The sequence below is a fragment of the Pristis pectinata genome, chromosome 34 (genome assembly GCF_009764475.1).
Source record: "Pristis pectinata isolate sPriPec2 chromosome 34, sPriPec2.1.pri, whole genome shotgun sequence".
Classification (NCBI taxonomy): Eukaryota; Metazoa; Chordata; class Chondrichthyes; order Rhinopristiformes; family Pristidae; genus Pristis; species Pristis pectinata.
The window spans coordinates 40,068-64,179 of record NC_067438.1 but is presented as its reverse complement, the minus strand read 5'-3'; the positions used below and the strand labels follow the sequence as shown (position 1 = coordinate 64,179).

General features: G+C 44.3%; 1 protein-coding gene across 1 annotated transcript in view; it reads right to left on the bottom strand.

Annotated features, from left to right (window-relative positions):
- Positions 1–15,868, bottom strand: part of LOC127586090 (hepatocyte cell adhesion molecule-like) — a 28,899-nt gene extending 13,031 nt beyond the window's left edge. The window contains exon 1 of the mRNA XM_052043901.1: positions 15,762–15,868. Coding sequence (XP_051899861.1) covers positions 15,762–15,807 — 46 coding nt within the window. The 5' untranslated portion in view covers positions 15,808–15,868. The remainder of the gene's footprint in view (positions 1–15,761) is intronic.
- Between the last annotated feature and the right edge of the window lie 8,244 nt (positions 15,869–24,112).

The following is a 24,112-nucleotide window of genomic DNA, read 5'->3' as shown; positions in this document are numbered from 1 at the left end:
ATCACAGCATTGTGGTTACTCCACAGTGAATTCACCTGCAGATCCAGCTCCATCATGCAGTTAACCAGTAGCTGCAGTTAATCACACTTCCTTACATAGGTTGCAGAGACACAGCAGGTATCCTTGGTTTCTCACCAAGCACGTCCAAGCTCTCCTGCATAACTTACTCTTCAATTTCTTAAAATTAAATTAAAGCCTCCTAATTATTTCGGAGCCTTAGTTTATCCTTAGCACACCCTCTCACCATTGAAGGACCCTTTAAACTCCCTGGGCTTATATTTCTGCCCCTTTTAAACTCTCCTGTTGAAGATGAGATGCTGCTGTTCCTTAAGCATGATTTGAGCTTTTAAGAACAGTGTAGTATATCACAGGTATAGGCCCTTCGGCCCACCATGTCTGTGCTGACCATGATCCTAATTTTAACTAATCTCATTTGCCTATACATGGTTTATATCTCACCATTCACTGCCTGTTCATTTGCCTATCTAAATGCCTCTTAAACATTACTATCATATCTGCTTCCACCACTTCCCCTGGCTGTGAATTCCAGGTAACTACCACTCTCTGCGTAAAAAAAACTTGCCTCGTAAATCTCCTTCAAACTTTCCCCTTCTCACCTTAAAGCTACGCCCACTAGTGTTTGACACTTCTACTCTGGGAAAAAGACTATCTACCCTATCTATGTCTTTCATAATTTTATATACTTCTATCAGGTTGCCCCTCAGCTCAAGCGCTCCAGGGAAAACAATTCAAGTTTGTCCAACCTTTCCTTATAGCTTAAACCTTCTAATCCAGGCAACATTTTGAGAAACCTCTTGGAACATAGAACATTACAGCACAGCACTGGCTCTTTGGCCCACGATGTTGTACTGACCTTTTAACCTACTCTAAGATCAGTCTAACCCTTCCCTCCCACATACCCCTCCATTTTTCTATCATCCATGTGCCTAAGAGTCTCTTGAATGTCCCTCATGTATCTGCTTCTACCAGCACCCCGGCAGTGCATTCCACGCACCCACAACTTTAAAAAACTTACCTTTGATTTTCCCCCTGTACTTTCCTTCAACCTTTCCTCCATTCACCTCTTTATATGGTGCCCACTTCTTCTGCACTCTCTCCAAACCCTTCACATCCTTCTTGTAAAGGGGTGACCAGAACTGCATGCAATAGTCCAAATGTTGTCTAACCAAAGTTTTATACAGTTGCAAAGGTCTTCCTGACTTTTATACTCAGCACCTCAATCAGTGAGGCAAATATGCTGTATGCATTCTTTACCACCCTACCTACTTGTGTTACCACTTGCAGGGAGCTATGGACTTGCACCCCAAAGGCCCTTCTGTACATCAATGCTCCTATGGGTCCTGCTATTTACTGAATACTTTCCTCTTGCATCTGACCTCTGAAAGTGCAACACCTCACAAATGTCTGGGTTAAATTCCATCTGTCATTTCTCTTCCCACACTTGCAACTTGTATATATCCTGCTGAATCCTTTGACAACCTTCCTCACTATCCACAGCTCCCCCAATTTTTGTGTCATTTGCAAACTTACTAATCAACCCACCAACATTTTCATCCAAAACAGAGGTCCCAGCACTGATCCTTATGGAACACCACAGGTCACAGATCTCCAGTCAGAATAACAGCCCTCCACTACTACCCTCTGTCTTCTAGGACCAAGCCAATTTTGAATCCAATACACCGTCTCTATTGATCCCTTGTGCCTTAATCTTCTGGATCAGCCTACCATGAGGAACCTTGTCAAAAGTTTAATTAAAGTCCATGTCGACAATGTCCACTGCCCTACCCTCATCAATCATCTGGTGTACAAGATAAGAGCATTTGATATTAGGGGAAGTGTGTGAGCATAGATTGGAGATCGCTCGTCACATCGAAAACCAAGTGTTGGAATAAATGGGTCTTTTTTGGGCTAGAAGAACATTACTAGTGGAATGCTCCAAGGATCAGTTCTTGTCCCTCATTTGTTTCCTATTTATGTTAATGACCTGAAGGAGAGGGCAGAGTGTGTGGTATACAAGTTAGCCAATGACACAAAGGTAGGTGGGAGGACATTTTGCAAAGAGAAAATTTCGACTTTGTGACAAGACCTAAATTAGTTGAGTGAGTAGGTGAAAACTTGGCAAATGGAATTTAACGTGGGCTGGTTTGACATCATACTTCAGTAAGAGGAATCTAAAGATAGGCTGTTATCTTAAGAGAGAGATTACAGGTGAATGTCGAAGGAGTTGATGAGAAGGAAGGAAAAAAACAAAATGTAGGTTTGTACAAATGGCTGGTTGGTGCAAACTCGATGGACTGGAGGGCTTGCTTCTGTGTCATCTCTCTAACTCAATTAGTCACAAAATAGTACAAGAGTAGTTAGTGAGCTTGAAAGCTGATAAATCCCAAGGACGCAATGATCCACGTCCCAGAGCTTTGAAAAAGATGACAAAAGAGATAGTGGATGCATTAGTCATCATCTTCCAAAATTCTGTGAGTGCTGTGCGCTGGAAAGTTGCAAACGTGACCCCACTACTTAATATTAGAAGGAGAGAGAACACAGGAACTACTGACCTGTGAACCTTATGCCAGTGGTATATCGAAAACTATCTAAACAGAACACCTTGAAAAGATGAGTAGAATTAGGCAGTGTCAGCATGGATTTATTAAAGGAAAATCATGTTTGACTATTTTGCTGGTTCCTTTGAGTATGTGGCTAGTAGAATAGATAAGGGGGAAACTAGTAGATGTGTTGTATTTGGATTTTCTGAAGGTTATGGTAAGGCATAGGAAAATGGCCAGCAAGGCTAGAGCACATGGTTCTGTGGCAGTGAGCATGAATCCCGGATGGTATGTTGCCTCCCAGGTGCCAGGGTCCGGGATGTCACTGATCGGGTCCACAGGATTTTTGAGCGGGAGGGAGAGCAGCCAGAAGTTGTGGTCCATGTTGGCACCAACAACATAGGTAGGAAGGAGGATGAGGTCCTGAAGAGTGAGTTCAGGGAGCTGGGCAGAAGACTGAGGAACAGGACCTCTAGGGTAGCAATCTCGGGATTGCTGCCGGTGCCACGCGATAGTGAAGGCAGGAATAGGAGGAGCTGGCAGATAAATGCGTGGCTGAGAAGTTGGTGCAGGAGGGAGGGTTTTAGATTTCTGGATCATTGGGATCTCTTCTGGGGAAGGTGGGACCTGTACAGAGAGGACGGGTTACACCCGAACCAGAAGGGGGCCAATATCCTTGCGGCTAGGTTTGCTAGGGTGGGTCGGGAGGGTTTAAACTAGTTTGTGAGGGGGAAGGGAACCGGAGGAGTAGGTCAGAGGAAGAAGGGGATGGGGAAAAGTCGGATCAAACAGGTAGAGAGGCTTTGGGGAAGGAGAACAGGCTATAAAAGTAGTAAGATAGATGGACTGAAGTGTGGTTACTTAAATGCAAGAAGTGTCAGGAATAAGGGAGATGAACTGAGGGCTTGGATAAGTATGGGGGACTATGATATTGTGGCTATTACAGAGAAATGGCTGACGTCAGGGCAGGAGTGGATATTGAATATTCCTGGTTTTCGGTGCTTTAAGAGGGATAGGGAAGGGGGGAGAAGAGGAGGAGGGGTGGCGATACTGGTCAGGGACACTGTTACGGCTGTGGAAAGGATGGATGTTGTAGAAGGATCATCTCCAGAGACTGTATGGGTGGAAGTAAGGAACAAGAAAGGATCAGTTACTCTACTAGGAGTATTCTATAGGCCCCCCGGTAGCAGTAGAGATATAGAGGAGCAGATTGGCAGGCAGTGTTTGGAGAGAAGCAAAAATAACAGGGTTGTTATAATGGGAGACTTCAACTTTCCAAATATAGACTGGAACCTGCTCAGTGCCAAAGGTTTAGATGGGACGGAATTTGTTAGATGTGTCAAGGAGGGATTCCTGACGCAGTATGTCGACAGGCCGACTAGAGGGAATGCTATGCTAGATCTAGTTTTAGGAAATGAACCGGGACTGGTGAAGGATCTATTGGTGGGTGAGCACTTGGGGGACAGTGACCATTGCTCCATAACCTTTAAAATTGTCATGGACAGGGACAGGTGCCAAGAGGACAAGAAGGTATTTAATTGGGGAAGGTCGAACTATGAGGCTATAAGGAGAGAACTTGGAAGTGTAAGGTGGGATGTCCTTTTTGAAGGGAAATGTACCATGGAGATGTGGTCGATGTTCAGGGATCTTCTGCAGGATGTTAGGGATAAATATATCCCGGTGAGACAGAGAAGGAATGGCAGGGTGAAGGAGCTGTGGGTGACGAGAGAGGTTGAACGACTAGTTAGGGAGAAGAAGGTAGCACACATAAGGTATAAGCAGCAAAGTTCAGACAGGGCCCGTGAGGAATATAGAGTAGCAAGGAAGGAACTTAAGAAAGGGCTGAGGAGAGCTAGAAGGGGACATGGAAATGCGTTGGCTAGTAAGGTTAAGGAAAATCCCAAGGCCTTTTTCACCTACGTGAAGGGTAGGAGGATGGCAAGGGTAAAGGTAGGTCCGATTAAAGACAAGGGTGGGAAGATGTGCCTGGAGGCGGCAGAAGTGGGAGAAGTTCTCAAAGAAAACTTCTCTTCCGTATTCACCAAGGAGAGGGGTCTTGATGACGCGGAAGGGAGTGCTGGTAAGGGTAATGTTCTCGAGGTTGTAGATATCAAGAGAGAGGATGTATTGAAGTTGTTAAATAATATCAAGATGGATAAATCTCCAGGGCCTGATGGGATTTTCCCCAGGCTGCTTCGAGAGGCGAGGGAGGAGATTGCTGAACCACTGGTAAGGATCTTTGAGTCCTCATTATCCACAGGGATGGTGCCGGAGGATTGGAGGGTGGCGAATATTGTCCCCTTGTTCAAAAAAGGTAGTAGGGATAGTCCAGGGAATTACAGACTGGTGAGCCTTACGTCTGTGGTGGGTAAGCTGTTAGAAAGGATTCTAAGGGATAGGATCTATGAACACCTAGAGAATCATGGACTGATTAGGGACAGCCAGCACGGCTTTGTGGAGGGAAGATCTTGCCTCACAAGCCTGATAGAGTTCTTTGAGGAGGTGACGAGGAAGATTGATGAGGGTAGTGCGGTGGATGTGGTCTATATGGATTTTAGTAAGGCGTTTGATAAGGTACCTCATGATAGGCTTCTTCAGAAGGTCAGAGGCCAAGGGATCCAGGAAAGCTTGGCTGTGTGGATTAGGAATTGGCTTGCCTGTAGAAAGCAGAGGGTTGTGGTGGAGGGAGTGCCCTCGGATTGGAGGGCAGTGACCAGTGGTGTCCCGCAGGGATCGGTTCTGGGACCTCTACTTTTTGTGATATTTATAGATGACTTAGATGAAAGGGTGGAAGGCTGGGTTAGTAAGTTTGCGGACGACACTAAGATCGGCGGTGTTGTGGATAGTGTGGAGGGCTGTCAGAATTTACAGAGGGATATTGATAGGATGCAGAGCTGGGCTGACAAGTGGCAGATGGAGTTCAATCCGGAGAAGTGTGAGGTGGTACACTTTGGAAGGACAAACTCCAGGGCAGAGTACAGGGTAAATGGCAAGGTATTTGGCAGTGTAGAGGAGCAGAGGGATCTGGGAATTCATATTCACAGTTCACTGAAAGTTGCCTCACAGGTGGATAGAGCAGTTAAGAAGGCCTATGGGATGTTAGCTTTCATAAATCATGGGATTGAGTTTAAGAGCCGCAAAGTGATGATGCAGCTTTACAAAACTCTAGTTAGACCACACTTAGAGTGTGGCCGCATTATAGGAAGGATGTGGAGGCATTGGAGAGGGTGCAGAGGAGATTTACCAGGATGCTGCCTGGATTAGAGCGTATGGAATATGAGGAGAGGCTTAAGGTGCTAGGGCTTTATTCACTGGAAAGGAGGAGGATGAGGGGAGACATGATGGAGGTATATAAAATATTGAGAGGAATAGCTAGAGTAGACAGCCAGCGCCTCCTTCCCAGGGCACCAGTGCTCAAGATGAGAGGACATGGCTTTAAGGTTATGGGTGGGAGGTTCAGGGGAGATGTCAGGGGAGATGTCAGGGGGAGATTTTTCACCCAGAGAGTGAATGGTTGGTGCATGGAATGCGCTGTCTGGGGTGGTGGTGGAGGCAGATACATTGGACAGGTTCAAGAGTTTGTTGGATCGGCACATGGAGGAATGTGAGATAGAGGGATATGCGGGAGGAAAGGTTTAGATAGTGTGAGGGTGGTTTGATGGATGGCACAACATGGTGGGCTGAAGGGCCTGTTTTGTGCTGTATGGTTCTATGGAATTGTGGGTGATTTACTTAGGTGAGTTGAGAATTGGTTATTGGACAGAAAGCAAAGAGCTGGAATAAATGGATCTTTTTCAGATTGGCAAGTTGTGACTCGTAGGGTACCATAGCAACCTGTGCCCAACCCCTGCTATTCACAGTGGGCATCAATTTCTCAGAAGGGACCCAATTCAAATCCAGTTCTTCTAGTGAGACGAAACTAGATGGCATTATGAGTATAGAGGAGGATGAAAGAGGCTTCAAAGGATATAGACAAGCTGAGAGAGTGGTTGTTACAGAAAACAGAGATTGGGAAATATTGATGTTCAAAGGGACCTAAGAGCCTTTGTGCACAAATCACTGAAAGCCAACATACAGGTGGTATGTTGGCCTTTATTACAAGAGTTTGAAACAGGAATAAGGAAGTCTAATTGCAATTGTGGTGAGCTTGTACCCAGGGTATTGTGTACATTTTTGGTCTCCTTAGCCAAGAAAGGATGTACTTGCCACAGAGAAGGTGAAACAAATATTCATTAGATTGGTTCCAGGGTGGGTGGGTTTGCTGCATTAAGAGTGTTTGAATAGACTGGACTGTATTTTCTAGCGTTTAGAAGAATGAGAGATCTCGTCGAAACGTACAAAGTTTATACAAGCCTCATCAGGATGGATGCAGGGAGAATTATGTTCCCTGTATGAGGATTCGCGGACCAGTTAGCACAGTTTGAAAAGAAAGGGTGGGTCATTCAGGACTGAGATGAGGAGAGGGTGCTGAAATTTGGAGGCTCAGTTGCGAAGTTCATTCAAATCAGAGCTTGACGGATTTCTGGGTTCTGAGGAAATCAGTCGATGTGTGGATTGTGTAGAGAAGTGGCACTGAGTAGACCTTGATGGATGGTGGAGGAGTCTTGATGGGCCAAATAATTGACTCCTGCTCCTATTTGTTATGTTATATTCTTACATTCTTATAGATGGGATGAGCTCCAAGGCCTGGGATCCTGAACTGAGGATCCACTCTGGTAGCTTGTGTACGACTCTGTGAACCTTTACCAGCCTATAAACCCCCAACCCACCCCTGACAATTGACATCTTTCAGAGCTGGTTTCAGATTCACATTGTGTAACGTTCACAGCAGAGAAAACCTCAAACAATTGATAAAAGGGCCAAAACCACAAGCTGCCCGAATCAAGCGAGGAAAAAAATATCAAAACAGGAACTGAGCTAAGTGAAGCCTCCCACAAACCACTTGTGCTGTTGGCACCTTCAACAGACTTATTGCAAAAAATATTTTCTTTAACCTCTGTCTTTGTTCAGCACACTAACCAAGGCCCTGAACATTATCTCACAACAGCCACTAAACCAGGACTCCATCTGAGGCACTCTTCAATTTCCTGTCAACTGCAGCCTCCTCTATCAATGGTCTCCCCGCCACTGAGACCAAAAGTGGGAAAAGGTATTGTGGTTCAGGGAACTGCGTAGTGAGGTCGGGGCAGTGGGTCAGGGGACACAGGATCTGTGGGATGGAGGGGCTGTGGGATGGGGACTATGGGACAGGAAGCAAAGGGAAGGCATCCAGTGGGGCCAGGAGAAGTGTCTGTGGAATGGAGGATCTGCAAAATGGGGCAGTGGGACGGGGTCAATGGTGGTGCAATAGGGGTAGTTCAATAGGGGTGCGTCTGTGCAATCAGGGCATAAGTGGGACAGGGGTTTTTGTAAGGGGAGGAGTGTGAAGGATAGAGAGAGAGAGACCTGAGGGAAGATGGAATGACTTTGATGGGGAGGGTCTGTGGGATAAGGTGTGTGGTTAATGGGGTGCCATTGGTTAAGCCCCATCACTGTTGACAGTGAGGTTTCTGATGGACACTCACTGTCTGTGTACTTGTGGCTCATCTCTGAAGTTGTATCCTTTCGACACTATGATAAAATATGACCCCACTATATTGATCTGAAAATGACAAGTCTAGCTTTTGGTTTGATTCTAAGCTGTTGGCTCAGTAACTCTGATTGTGCTGCTGGTAGAACATTAGGCCTGGGACCCTGCTTGATTATAGCTGCCTTTCACCCTGGTCACAGAAACAGAGGTTAGTTCCAAGGGCTAAAGGGCTAATCTTGGCAGATATATTGGGAGCACCGTCTCGGATGGTGAAATGGTATTTGCTCAAAGCTGTGCTTCTGGAACTTGGTAGAACAAGCCATCAGATCCATCTGAAGGAATCCAGCAGCACATCTGCCTGGAGACTCCTGGCTTGTTCTTACATGCTCCACCCAGTCAATCCAGGATTCCCTTGGCACAGGGAGTCCACAGGAATGATGAGAAAAAAAAACAAGGCTTATGAGTTGCTTGACTCCTTCCTCCAACCAAAATCCTTTGATGCCAAGGCTCACCATTCAGGGAACTTCTAACAACCATCCTCCCAACACCCATTGTTGTTACTTTGAGCTGGATTCAGCGCAATCATAAATGGTTCCATGGGCCATTCCATCAAATCATATCAACTGGCCAACCAAAATCAGACAAATAACTTCAGTTTGTAAAATAGCAGCAAGCCACAAGATCACCACCTTATATCTTCATCTCAATAAATCCAGAATCCAGCATGATGTCATGGAGTCATAGAGCAATACAACACTGATACAGGCCCTTCAGCCTAACCAGCATATCAACCACATTGTCCACCTACCTAGTCCCAATTTCCTGTGTTCAGCCCATATCTCACCAGGCCCCATCCCTCCATGTACCTATCCAAGTTCTTCTTAAATGATACTATTGAACCTGCCTCAACCATTTCTGCTGGCAGCTCATTCCATATACTCACCATCCTCTGCATGAAAAAGTTGCCCTTCAGGTCCCTTCTAAATCTTTCCCCTCTCATCCTAAATCTATTCCCCCTAGTTTTGAACTACACTACCCTGGGGAAAAGACTTATCCACCTTATCTATGCCTCTCAAAAGACTTATCCACCTTATCTATGCCTCTCATAATTTTAAACGCTTCTTTAAGTTCGCCCCTCATTCTCCCACCTTCCAACGAATAAAGACCTAGACTGCCCAACCTCTCCCTGTAACTCAGGCCCTCTAGACCCAGCAACATCCTTGTAACTCTTTCGAGTTTGACCATTTCTTTCCTATAACATGGTAACCAAAACTGCACACAGTACTCCAAATGTGGCTTCACCAACGACTTATATAACTGCAACATAATATATACATAACTCCAATACTCAAATGCCCTGACTGATGAAGGCTGGCATGCTAAACGCCTTTTTCACCTCCTTGTCTACCTGTGATGCCGTTTTCAACAAAGTGTGCACTTGTACTCCAAGGTCCCTATGTTCCATTACACTCCCTACTACCCTACCATTCATTGTACGAGTCCTACGCTGGTTTGACTTTCTAAAATGCATCACCTCACACTTCTGTATTGAAATCCATTTGCCACTCCTTGACCCACTTTGCCAACTGATCAAGATCCTCCTGTAATCTACGATAACATTCTTCACTATCAACAACACATTCCAATTTTATGTCATCTGCAAACTTGCTGATCAAGCCTTGTGCATTCATATCCAAATCATTTCTATAAATAACATATAACAAGGGTCCCAACACTGACCCCTGGGGCACACCACTAGTTACCAGCCTCCATTCTAAGAAACAACCTTCAACCACCACCCTCTGCTTCCTACCTCCGAGCCATTTTTGGATCACCTAACTAACTCTCCCTGGATTTCTTGGGACCTAAACTTCCAGACCAGCCTACCATGCGGGACCTTGTCGAAGGTCTTGCTAAAGTCCAAATAGACAACATCCACTGCTCTGCCCACATCTACCCTTATGGTTACCTCTTCAAAGAACTCTAAAAGCTTTGTCAAGCATGACTTTCCCTGCATAAAGCCATGCTAACTCCTAACTTTGACTATCCAATTGCTGGTAGATCCTGTCTCTCAGAATTCCCTCCAGTGAATTACCTCCAGTAATTTCCCCTCCAGTAATTTCCCCACCACTAATGTCAGGCTGACTGGCCTGTAGTTCCCTGGCTTGTCCTTGTGATTTTTATAAATGACAGATGAGGATGTGGAAGGGTGGGTTAGTAAGTTTGTTGATGATACAAAGGTTGGTGGTGTTGTGAATAGTGTAGAAGGCTGCTGTCGATTACAACAGGATATTGATAGAATGCAGAGCTGGGCAGAGAAATGGCGGATGGAGTTCAAGCCAGATAAGCTTGAAGTGTTACTTGTTGGCCTTCATTAGTCAGGGTATTGAGTTCAAGAGTCGCGAGGTGATGTTGTAGCTCTGTAGAACTCTGGTCAGACCACAAATGGAGTATTGTGTTCAGTTCTGGTTGCCTCATTATGGGAAGGATGTGGAAGCTTTGGAGAGGGTGCAGAGGAGATTTACAAGGATGATGCCTGGATTGGAGAGCATGTCTTATGAGGATAGGTTGAGTGAGCTAGTGCTTTTCTCTTTGGAGTGAAGGAGGATGAAAAGTGACATGATAGAGGTGTACAAGACGATAAGAGGCATAGATTGAGTGGACAGTCAAAGACTTTTTCCCCAGGGCGACAATGACTGACATGAGGGTACATAATTTTAAGGTGATTGGAGGAAGGTATAAAGGGGATGTCAGGGGTAAGTATTTTTTTTAAACACAGAGTGGTGGGTACATGGAATGCACTGCCTGCAGAGGTTGTGGGGGCAGATATATTAGGGACATTTAAGAGACTCTTAGATAGACACATAAATGATAGAAAAAATAGGGGGCTCTGTGGGAGGGAAGGGTTAGATAGATCTTAGAGCAGGATAAAATGTCGGCACAACATTGTGGGCTGAAGGGCCTGTACTGTGCTGTCGTGTTCTATGTACTATGTACTCTTCTTAAACAAGGGAAGAACATTAGCCACCTTACAGCCTTTGAGAACTTCATCAGTGGCTAATGATGAAGCAAATATCTCCACTGGGGCCTCTACAGTTTCTTTAGCCTTCCACAAGGTCTGAGGATGTACTCAGTCAGGCTCTACAGATTTATCCACCTTAATGAGCTGTAAGGCTGCAAATGTCTTCTCCTTGGTAATAGGAATGTTCTCCAAAACATCTCCACTTGTTTCCCTTATCTCTTGAGCAACCATGATTTTCTTCTCAGTAAACAATGAGGAGAGATACTCGTTAAAACTCGCACCCATCTTCTGTGGCTCGAGACATAGGCGAGCCTGCTGATCTCTAAAGGGATCTACTCTCTTCCTGGCCACCCTTTTACTGTTAATATACCTCTTGGGATTTTCCTTAACCTTACCTGCCAGATCCATGTTATACCCTCTATTTGCTCTCCTGATTTCCCTCTTGTATTCTTAATCTTTTTATAGTCATCAAGGGATTCACTCATCCCTGACCTCCTAAACCCAAAGTATGCTTCCTTCTTTTTCTAGACCAGAGCCTCAATATCTTATCAGGCAAGATTCTCTAAAGATGCCAGGTTTACTCCTCACTCTAACAGGAATATGCTGCCCTAGACTCTTGATATCACTCTCAAAACCTCCCAGTTGCCATTCATTCCCTTTCAACATGCTCACCCAATCGATCTGCTAGATCCTGCCTAATTCCCTCAAAATGATCCCAGCTCCAAGTTAGGAGCCTAACCTGTGGACCTGTCCTATCTTTTTCCATCACTATCTTAAAATTAATAGAACTATGGTCACTAGAGCCAAAGTGCTCCCTGACTGCCACTTCAGTTACTTACCCAGCCTCGTTCCCAAGAGGGTAGTCCAGTATTTCACCCTCCTGAGCAAGGCCCTCTATATATTGACACAGGAAGCTTTCCTGGAAACATTTCAAAAATCCAGATCTTCTAAGCCCTAACACTGTGTGGTCCACTCAGTGCCGGGGGAATTAAAGTCTCCCTCTAACATAACCCTATTATTCTTACAACTATGAGCAATTTCTCTACACACCTGCTCATCAAGTTCCCGTTGATTATTGGGCGGTCTATAATACAGCCCCAGAAGAGTGACCGTCCCCCTTTTGTTCCTATGTTCTACCAATATGTGGAGCTCTTCTTCTGCTATCCTCAGATCTGTGCCATTTCTTTGGCCAGGAGTCTTCACTTCAGATGGTGGACCTTTCTCCCAACTTCAGAATGCAGAATTCTTGACTCACTTGCATCCCTTCCTTTGGTCTCGTGCCTTCTTTAAATTTATTCACATGTGACTGCTGGCACGACATTGACATTCTCAATTTGTGCAACTACATACTCTGAAATTTCAGCATCCCGTTCACCAAGGATCAATACCAACATTGTCCTCAATCTTGCTGACAAGGACAGTGCTGTTGTGGTTTAGTGAATGGACCTCCACTCTGCACGGGCTGAATACCAGCTCTTACACATTCTCATAACTCCCAGCTGAGACATGACTCCACCAGTGAACATCAGCTCATTGTTTCCCGCTTCTACCCAAGATCCAGAAGCAGGACTAACTGGGCAGACCGTTTATTTTACCTTTCTCCTTGTCCCATAGACCTTACTTTGTCCTGCCTTGACTTTATTCTTTCTTCCTTTGTCCAGTCTCTTCCCACTTACATCTGTGAAACCTCTGATCCAATCCCTCTGCACCTCCATTCCACTCCAGTATGGTCTGAGGGCACTTCACTTCTTCCTTGAACAGAGGTCCATCTCGTTCCCCTCCACCACTCATTTATGTGGTTAAATGCATCCCCACATTGACCAACTTCACAAAATCCACTCATTTCCTCCAAATCAAAATCTCAGCTATGGAAACTGCCTGCCTCTTTGTGGGATATGTGGAAAAGTCCCATGTCAGTCTGCTTAGGCTTCCTCTTTCGGCTCTCGGCCCAGTACATTGATAACTGTTTACTCGCTTCCTGTTTTTGTACAGACAGAAATATTTTACCACTTTTGTATATTTGCTTCCAATTTTCAACCTGCTCTCACTTTAATGTATAATAATGTGAGAAATAGGAGTAGGCAGAGGCCATTCAGCCCTTGAGCCCTGGTGAGATCACTCTTGCAGTATTGTGCACAGTTGTGGTCACCCTGTTAGGGGAAAGACTTCATTAAGCTGGAAAGAGTGCAAAGAAGATTTACCAGAATGTTGCCAGGACTCGAGGGCCTGTTTAGGGAGAGGTTGGGCAGGCTAGGCCTTTATTCCTTGAAATATAGGAGACTGAGGGGTGACCTTATAGAGGTGTATAAAATCATGGGGATAGAGAGGGTGTATTCACCCTCTCTATCCCCCTCATGATTTTATACACCTCTATAAGTCTTTTTCCCCAGGGAAAGGGAATCAAAAACTAGAGGGCATAGGTTTAAGGAGAGCGTCAAAAGAGTTAAGAGGGACCTGAGAGGCAACTTCTTCACCCTTAGGGTGGTGTGTTTGTGGAACGAGCTGCCAGAGGAAGTGGTTGGGGCAAGTACAATAACAACATTTAAAAGACACTTGGACAGGTATATTCATAGGAAAGCTTTAGAAGGATATGGGCTAAATCAGACGTGGGACTAGCTTAGATGGGTATCTTGGTTGGCACAGATGAGTTGGGCTGAAGGGCCTGTTTCCATGCTGTATGAGTCTATGACTCTATGACTGAATCTATTGACCTTTGTACTGAACAATCCATGACTGAGCCTCAACTACCCCCCGGGATAGAGGCACAGACAGAAGATCTCAGAATCTTCCCTTTCTCAACTTCTCCACTGCCTTGAGGGGATAGATGAGCAACTAATGTGCATCAGAATTCCACACACTCCCAGGACCTGTTATTCAACTTGAACTTTCTTCTGATTCAGCACCATGTCCAGAAACTCTTCAAGGACCTCCATTAATGTTCTGCAGTCTTGAGACACTGTTTACGTTCATTGAACGATCAGAGAGATATCAGTTCTCTTTATGGAGAAATAGATCAGCAGAGTGGAGGACAGAACAAAAGAGAAAAGAAGTAGAGGGGATCACAGTGGAAATGTGTAGAGTCACAAGCAGGACTTAAGATACAACAGTAAGGCATTTGACAAGGTACCTGATGGTAGGCTCATCCAGAAGATTAAGATTCATAGGATTCATGGTGACTTGATTGTTTGGATTTAGAATTGGCTTGCCCATAGAAGACAGTAGTGGTGAAAGGGTGTTATTTGATCTGGAGGTCCATGACCAGTAGTGTTCCACTGGGATCGGTCCTGGGACCTTTGTTTTTTGTCATGTATATACAAATTACTTGAATGAAAATGTAGATGGGTAGGTTGGTCAGTTTGCAGACAGCACAAAGATTGGTGGAGTTGTGAACAGTGTAGAGGTTTTTTCAAAGGATCCAGCAGAATACAGATCAGTTGCAATATGGGCAGACAAATAGCAGATGGAGTTTAATCTGAGCAAGTGTGAGGTGTTGCACTTTGGGAGGTCAAATGTAAGGAGAAAGTATACAGTTAACGGCAGGACCCACAGCATTTATGTACGTAGGGGTCTTGGCGTTCAAGTCCATAGCTCCCTGAAAGTGGCCATGCAAGTAGATAGGATGATAAAGAAGGTGTATGGCATGCTTGCCTTTATTGGTTGGGGCATTGAGTATAAGAGTAAGGTCATGTTGCAGCCAAATAAAACTTTGGTTAGGCCACACTTGAAGTATTGTGTGCAATTCTGGTCGCCCCATGACAGAAAGGATGTGAGTGCAGAAAAGGTTTACCAGGATGCTGCCTGGATTACAGGGCATGAGATATGAGAGACTGGACAAACTTCAGTTGTTTACATTGGAGTGTCGGAGGCTGAGAGGAGACCTGGCAGAAGTTTATAAAATTATGAGATGCATAGGTAGGGCAGTCAGTCAGAATCTTTTTCAGAGGGTAGAAATGTCAAATACTGTATGACATGCATATAAGGTGAGAGGGGAAGTTTAGAGTGGTGCGGGGCAAGTTGTTTTTTTTTTACAGAGTGGTGGGTGCCTGGAACGGACTGCCAGGGGTAGTGGTGGAAACATACAATAGTGGTGTTTAGGAGGCTTTTAGATAGACACATAGACATGCAGGGAATGGAGGGATATGGATCATGTGCAGGCAGAAGAGTTTTGGTTTAATTTGGCATCGTGCTCGGTGCGCACATCATGGGCTGAAGGCCCTGTCCCTGTGCTGAACTGTTCTATCTTCTATGTTCTGAACACCTATCGATCCCAGGAGAGAAGTGAGCACGTCTCCTTCAACATCATCTCACATCCATTGAGTATGTTCATGCCTCGTTTGTCAGCAACTGGTTACTTGTTAGGATCCGTTGTATCAGAATGACCAGGGTTTAAGGGTTAAAAGAATTAACCAGTTTGCCAGTTTAAGGACACACAACGTAACTAGTAAGAAATTTGAAATTGGCCAAGCTGGTAGCGTGTCGGTCCAGAAAGAAAGTTCCTCTTGCCCATGTACAAGACTTGAGGAAGCTTCACTACCCAAGGTTGTTCAGCACTTTACATTAAAAAGTAACTCTCCTTCCCGAAAACTAAAAACTTACAAATACCACTTACTTGTTTGTAAGATCTGCAGCAAAGTTGTGATCAGCAGCAACCTCATGTTGTCTCTTCCAACAACCTAGTCTCGAAATAACAGTGGGTTAGAATTATCAAGGCAAACCTGCCGTGCACAAAGGAAACCCACAGCTGTGGGCAGTGTGTAGGAGAAAACGTGCCGCACTTTGTTGCAGGGCGTAGCCAAGCTCGAGACATGTACTGTCCCTCCGTATCACTCATCCTCCCTTTCTTCCTGTTTCTCTCTTGCTCTCCTGATAATATTCCTCTCTCCCTCAGATCTTGCCCTCCTCCCCAACTCACAATTATACTCATTACTCAGTTCCCCACTCCACCCATCACTCTTGATCCCTTGCCCAATCACACACACTCAAATCGAAAAAACAGAAAACATTGGAAACACTCAGCAGATCAGGCAGTATTTGTGGAGGGACAAACAGAGTTAACTTCTCAGATCAAAGACGCTTTGTCAGTGGAATTCACTTTTCTATTTCTCCCTCCACAGATGCTGCCTTACCTGCTGGGTATTTCCAACATTTTTTGTTTTTGTTTCAGATTTTCCAGCAATTGCAGTTTCTCTAAAATTTTCTCCCCTCTCCCTCTGCCCTCACTCTCTGCCCAGTTGCTTCTTTCTGCCTCTCGCTCTTCCACTTCTCTTCACTTTCTCTTTTAATCCCTTGCTCTTCCTTCTCTCCACTCCCTCCCTCCTGCTGTGTTAATTTTCCACTGTTCAAGTTCATTTCTGTGCTCAGGAGCAGCAGTCAGTTTGAAATAGTTCAATTATATATTTTCAAAGAGGATGTGAGAAGTAACGGAAGTGTCTTTGGTTTGGCCCAGGCTATGCATTGGATTGTGCTACTAACGTGTGAATGTTTTCACATAGCAGAAGTTGAAAATGAAAATGGGAGGTAGATTTCTTTGTGCAGGCAGTCATCCCAGGAGTTGGAATGGCCAGAGACTGTGAACAGAGTTGACAGAAAGACCCTGGGCTTTCACCTCCAGCACAAATTGGATGAAAACAAACAGATCCAGTGGGAGGAACTTATCTTTTACTTTACATTTTAATCATTGAAACAGACAACATAGTAGAAGGTGATTTAACTCACCTCTGCCTACACAATATATCCAACTCTCCTCATTTTTCCCTGCAATGTTTGTCATTTATTTTTCCAATTTACTTCTGAAAGGCACTCTGAAACTGCTTCCACTGCCCTCTGAGGCAGGGCAGTCCAGATCATGACAACTTGCTGCTTGAAAAAATTCTCTTTATTCTTTCAACAATCATTTTATCAGGGCATGGATAGGGTGGATAGTGGGTAACTTTACCCCATGGCAGACATCCAAAGGTTTAGAGTAAGGGGTAAGACACTTAGAGAAGATCTGAGGAGGATGCTGTAATACACTGCCTGAGGGGGTAGTGGAGCAGATACTCTCCAGCATTTAAGTAGTATCTAGACAGCTTGATTTGCCAGCATAGAAGGCTATGGACCAAGTGCTGGTAAATGAGATTGACATCAGAACTGGAATCAGGTTTATTATCACTGACATCTGACATGACATTTGTTTTGTGGCAGCAAAGTCATAAAAATTACTTTAATTACAAAATAAATAAATAGTGCAAAAAAGACGGACTCTTGACCTCACAATATAGAGCATCACAACACAGTATAGGCCCTTTGACCCACGATGTTGTGCCGACATTTTATCCTGCTCTAAGATCTATCTAACCCTTCCCTTCCACATAGCCCGCCATTTCTCTATCGGTCATGTGCCTATCTAAGAGTATCTTAAATGTCCCAAATGTTTCTGCCTCCACCACCCCTGCTGGTAGTGCGTTACACGCGCCCACTGCTCTGTGTGGAAAAACTTGCCTCTGACATCGCCCCATACCTTCCTCCAATCACCTTAAAATTATGCCCCCTCATGTTATCCATTTTCGCCCTGGGAAAAAGTCTCTAACTGTCCACTCAATCTATGCCTCTATTCATCTTGTACACCTCTACCAAGTCACCTCTCATCCTCTTCCTCTCCAAAGAGAAAAGCCCTAGCTCACTCAACCTATCCTCATAAGACATGCTCTCCAATCCAGGCAGTATCCTGGATAATCTCCTCTGCACTCTCTAAAACTTCAACATCCTTCCCATAATGAGGCAACCAGAATTAAACACAGTACTCCAAGTGTGGTCTAACCAGAGTTTTATAGAGCTGCAACATTACCTGGCAGCTTTTGAACTCAATACCCTGACTAATTAATGCCAACACACCATACGCCTTCTTAACAGCCTGATCAAGCTGCACGATAACTTTGAGGGATCTATGGATGTGGACTCCAAGACCCTTCTGTCCCTCTACACTGCAAAGAGTCCTGCCATGAACCTTGCATTCTGCCTTCAGATCTGATCTTCCAAAGTGTATCACTTCACACTTTTCCAGGTTGAACTCCATCTGCCACGTCAGCCCAGCTCTGCATCCTATCAATATCCTGTTGTAATCTACTGCAACCTTTTACACTATCTACAACACCACCAACCTTTGTATCATCAGCAAACTTACTAACCCACCCTTCCACATCCTCATCCAAGTCATTTATAAAAATCACAAAGAGCAGGGGTCCCAGAACAGATCCCTGCAGAACACCACTGGTCACCAACCCCCAGTCAGAATATGCTCCGTCTACAACCACCCTCTATCTTCTATGGGTGAGCCAATCCTGAATCCACACAGCCAAGTTTCTCTAGATTCAGTGCCTCCTGACTTTATAAATGAGCCTTCCATGAGGAACCCTATCAAACACCTTACTAAAATCCATGTACACCACATCCACTGCTCTACCTCATCAATGTGCTTTGTCACATCCTCAAAGAATCAATCAGGCTCGTGAGGCATGACCTGCCCCTCACTAAGCCATGCTGACTGTCCCTAATCAGCCTATGCTTCTCCCATAAATCCTGTCTCTAAGAATCTTCTCCAGTAATTTGCAAACCACTGAAGTAAGATTCACTGGCCTGTAATTCCCAGGGTTGGCCTTACTCCCTTTCTTGAACAAAGGAACAATATTTGCACCCTCCAATCATCTGGCACTACTCCTGTGGCCAGTGAGGATGCAAAGATCATCGCCAAAGGCGCAACAATCTCTTCCCTTGCTTCCTGTAATAACCTTGGATATATCCCATCTGGCCTGAGTGACTTATCTATCCTAACGTTTTTCAAAAGTTCCAGCACAGCATCTTTCCTCACATCGACATGCCCTAGCGTATCAGCCTATTGTACGCCATCCTCACAAGTGTCAAGGTCTCTCTCACTGGTCAATACTGAAGCAAAGTATTCACTAAGGACCTCCCCTACCTCTTCTGACTCCAGGAACATGTTTCCACTTCTATCCCTGATTGGTCCTACCCTCACTCTGGTCACCCTTCTATTCTTCACAAATGTGTAGAACGCCTTGGGGTTTTCCTTAATCCTACATGCCCCCTTCAAGCTCTCTTAAGGCCATTCTTAAGCTCCCTCCTGGCTACCTTGTATCTCTCCAGAGCCCTGTCTGATCCTTGCTTTCTAAACCTTAGGTAAGTTTCTTGCTTCCTCTTGACAAGATTTTCTACATCTCTTGTCAACTGTGGTTCCTCCACTCTACCATCCTTACCTTGCCTCAATGGATCAAACCTCCCCAGAACCACATGCAAGTCCTCCCTAAACAACCTCCACATTTCCACTGTGCACTTCCCCAAGGATACCTGCTCCCAATTTACACTCCCAAGTTCCTGCCTAGTAGCAACATAATCCCCCTCCCCCAATTAAATACTTTCCCATATCGTCTGCTCCTATACCTCTCCAAGGCTATGGTAAAGGTCAAAGAGTTATGATCACTGTCTCCAAAATGCTCTCCCGTTGAGAGGTCTGAAACCTGATTAGGCTCATTGCCTAGTACCAAGTCCAGTATGGCCTCTCCTCTAATCGGCCTGTCCACATACTGTGTCAGGAATCCTTCCTGGACACACCGAACAAACTCTGCCCCATCTGTCCCCTTTACGCTAAGGAGGTGCCAATCAATATTTGGCAAGTTGAAATCATCCATGACAACAACCCTGTTACTTTTGCACTTCTCCAAAATCTGCCTCCTGATCTGCTCCTCAGTGTCTCTGCTGCTGTTTGGGGGATCTATAGAAAACTCTCAACAGAGTGATTGCTCCCTTCCTGTTTCTGACTTCCACCCACACTGACTCAGTAGATGATCCCTTCAGGATATCCTGCGTTTCTACAGCTGTGACACTGTCCCTGATCAGCAAAGCCACTCTCCCATCTCTTTTACCTCCTTCCCTATCCCTTCTGAAACATCTAAAACCTGGAATATCCAGCAGCCATTCCTGCCCTTGTGACAGCCAAATCTCTGTAATGATCACAATGTCGTAGTTCCATGTACTTACCCACGCTCTATGTTCATCACCCTTGTTCCTGATACTTTTCACATTAAAGCAGACACACTTCACCCCACTCAACTGACTGCAGTTTTGCCCTTTCAAATGCCTATCCTTCCTCAGTCTTTCTACACTCTGCATCTACTTGTACACTTTTCTTTTTCAATCTTTTTATTAGTTTTCAAATGAATACAGATTGATATATAGCATCAATATTTATACATGTAATACAAAGAGATCAGGAGAACAATCATGGCATAGATAATCATAAAGAACAAAAAAAATTTTAAAAAATCTGTAGATTCAACAATCTCTTAGTAAATGAATATAATATAAAAGAAAGGAAAGAAAAAGATTTATTATATAAATTAAAAAGAGAAGGAAACCCCAAATCAATAAGAAAAATTGTAAACAATATAAACTAAACTAAACAAAAAAAATTTCAAAAAAACAAACAACAAAAAAAACAGCTAAAATTTCTCAGTGGAAACAGAGCAATATTATGTCGTCAACTCTGTTCCTCTAAGTTGGAAAGTTATTGAAAGGGGATCTACATCATGTGAAAATATCGAATAAATGGATTCCAAATATCTTCAAATTTAAGCGAAGGATCAACAGTACCACTCCTAATTTTTTCCAAGTTCAAACATGTTATAGTTTGAGAAAACCATTGAAAAATAGTAGGGGGTATTGGATCCTTCCATTTAAGCAAAATGGATGGTTTGGCCATTAATGTAACAAAAACAATCATACGGTTAATGGAAGCAGATAAATGGCCAGACTCTATCCTTGGTAGTCCAAAAATTGCTTGATAGGGTGAGGTTGTAAATCAACCTTCAATACGTTTGAAATAATGTTAAAAATGTCTTTCCAGTATTTTTCCAAAAGAGGACAGGACCAAAACATGTGTCAAAGAAGCCACATTCGATTTACATTATTAACATATAGGATTTATATGGTTATAAAAATGAGCTAACTTATCTTTGGACATATAGGTCCTGTGGACTACCTTAAACTGTATCAACGAGTGTCTGGCACACATTGAAGATGTATTAACTAAATGAAGAATTTTCTTCCAAGTCTCTATAGGTAGAGATGTCTGGAGTTCACCTTTCCATTCATTCTTGATTTTGTCCAATGATTCTAGACGTATTTTCATAATTAAATCATAAATTATTGCTATCAAGCCCTTCTGATAAGGATTAAGACCTAAAACTTTTTCCGTAGTTTCAATTTTGTAAGGTGTCGGAAAAGAGGGTATAGTAGTTTTTAAAAAATTTCTGATCTGTAAATATCGAAAAAAGTGTGATCTAAGCAAATTATATTTATTAGACAATTGTTCAAAAGATGAAAAACAGTTATCAATGAATAGATCACGAAAACATACTATTCCCTTTTCCATATGGAAAAAGCTGAGTCAGCTCTGGATGGATGGAAGAAAAAATTAGATTGAATTGGACTTGACAAGTTAAATTTATTCAATCCAAAAAATTTATGAAATTGAAACCATATTCATATTGTATGTTTAACAATTGGGTTAGTCGTAACATGTACTTGTACACTAAATGCAACAACCTCTGACCTATCACTCTGGTTCCCATCCCCCTGCCAAACTAGCTTAAACCCTCCCCAACATTTCTACCAAACCTGCCCACAAGAATATTGGTGCTCCTGTAGTTCAGGTGTAACCTGTCCCTTTTGTACAGATCATACAAATGCAAATGATTTACTTAAATGCAAGAAGTATCAGGAATAAGGAAGATGAACTGAGAGCTTGGATAAGTACATGGGACTATGATATTGTGGCTCCTGCAGAGACTTGGCTGTTAACAGGGCAGGAATGGTGATTGAATATTCCTGGATTTCAGTGTTTTAGAAGGATGGTGGTGGGGGGTGCAGAAAGAAGAGGAGGAGGAGATGACGATACTGGTCAGGGATACCATTACCGCTGCAGAAAGGGTGGATAATGTAGAAGGATCCTCTCTAGAGTCAGTATGGGTGGAAGTTAGGAACAAGAAAGGAGCAGTTACTCCACTGGGAGTATTCTATAGGCCCCCTGGTAGCAGTAGGGGTACCGAGGAGCAGATTGGGAGGCAGATTTTGGAAAGGTGCAAGAATAACAGGGTTGTTATCATGGGAGACTTCAACTTCCCAAATATTGATTGGCACCTACTTAGTGCTAAAGGTTTAGATGGGGCAGAGTTTGTTAAGCGTGTCCAGGAGGGATTCCTGTCACAGTATGTTGATAGGCCGACTAGAGGGAATGCCATATTAGATCTAGTATTAGGTAATGAACCGGGTCAGGTGACAGATCTCTCGGTGGGTGAGCATTTGGTGGACAGTGACCACTGCTCCCTAACCTTCAGCATTGTCATGGACGAGGATAGGAGCAGAGAGGACGGGAAGATATTTAATTGGGGAAGGGCAAATTATGAGGCTATAAGGCTAGAACTTGCGAATGTAAATTGGGATGACATCTTTGAAGGGAAATGTACTATGGAGATATGGTCATTGTTCAGGGATCTCTTGCATAAATTTGTCCCAGTGAGGCAGAGAAGGAATGGCAGAGTAAAGGAACCATGGGTGACAAGAGAGGTGGAACAATTAGTTAGGAGGAAGAAGGCAGCTTACATGTGTAGGCAGCAAGGATCGGACAGGGCTCATGAGGAATATAGGGTAGCAAGAAAGGAACTTAAGAAGGGGCTGAGGAGAGCAGGATGGGGACATGAAAAGGCCTTGGCGAGTAGGGTTAAGGAAAATCCCAAGGCTTTTTTCACATACGTGAAGAGCAGAAGGATGACGAGAGTAAAGGTAGGACCGATTAGAGACAAGGGTGGGAAGATGTGCCTGGAAGCTGTGGAAGCAGGTGAGGTTCTCAATGAATACTTCTCTTCAGTATTCACCAAGGAGAGGGGCCTTGATGATGCAGAGGACGGGGTTGGTAAGGTGAATGTTCTAGAGCATGTAGATATCACAAGAGAGGATGTGTTGGAGCTGTTAGAAAATATTAGGACAGATAAGTCCCCAGGGCCTGACGGGATATTCCCCAGGCTACTCAGTGAGGCGAGGGGGGAGATTGCTGAACTGTTGGCTAGAATCTTTGAGTCCTCATTGTCCACGGGAATAGTACCGGGGGATTGGAGGGTGACAAATTCAAAAAAGGTAGTAGGGATAGTCCAGGGAATTACAGACCAATGAGCCTTACCTCTATGGTGGGCAATCTGTTGGAAAGGATTCTTAGAGATAGGATCTATGAACATTTAGAGAATCATGGACTGATTAGGGACAGCCAGCATGGCTTTGTGAAGGGAAGATTATGTCTCACAAGCTTGATAGGGTTCTTTGAGGAGGTGACCAGGCAGATTGATGAAGGTAGTGTAGTAGATGTGGTCTACATGGATTTTAGTGAGGCGTTTGACAAGGTTCCGCATGGTAGGCTTCTTCAGAAGGTCAGAGAGCATGGGATCCAGGGAGGCTTGCCCGAGTGGATTCAGAATTGGCTTTCCTGTAGAAAGCAGAGGGTTGGTGAAGGGAGTGCATTAAGATTGGAGGGCTGTGTCCAGTAGTGTCCCACAAGGATCGGTAGTGGGACCTCTACTTTTCGTGATATTTATTAATAACTTGGATGAGGGGGTAGAAGGGTGGGTTAGCAAGTCTGCAGACAGTGGTGTTGTGAATAGTGTGGAGGACTGTGGGAGATTGCCGAGGGATATTGATAGGTTGCAGAGCTGGGCTGAGAAGTGGCAGATGGATTTCAATCTGGAGAAGTGTGAGGTGGTACACTTTGGAAGGACAAACTCCAAGGCGGAGTACAAGGTTAATAGCAGGATTCTGGGTAGTGTGGAGGAGCAGAGGGATCTGGGGGTTCATATCCACAGATCATGGAAAGTTGCCTCACAGGTGGATTGGGTAGTTAAGAAAGCTTATGGGATGTTAGCT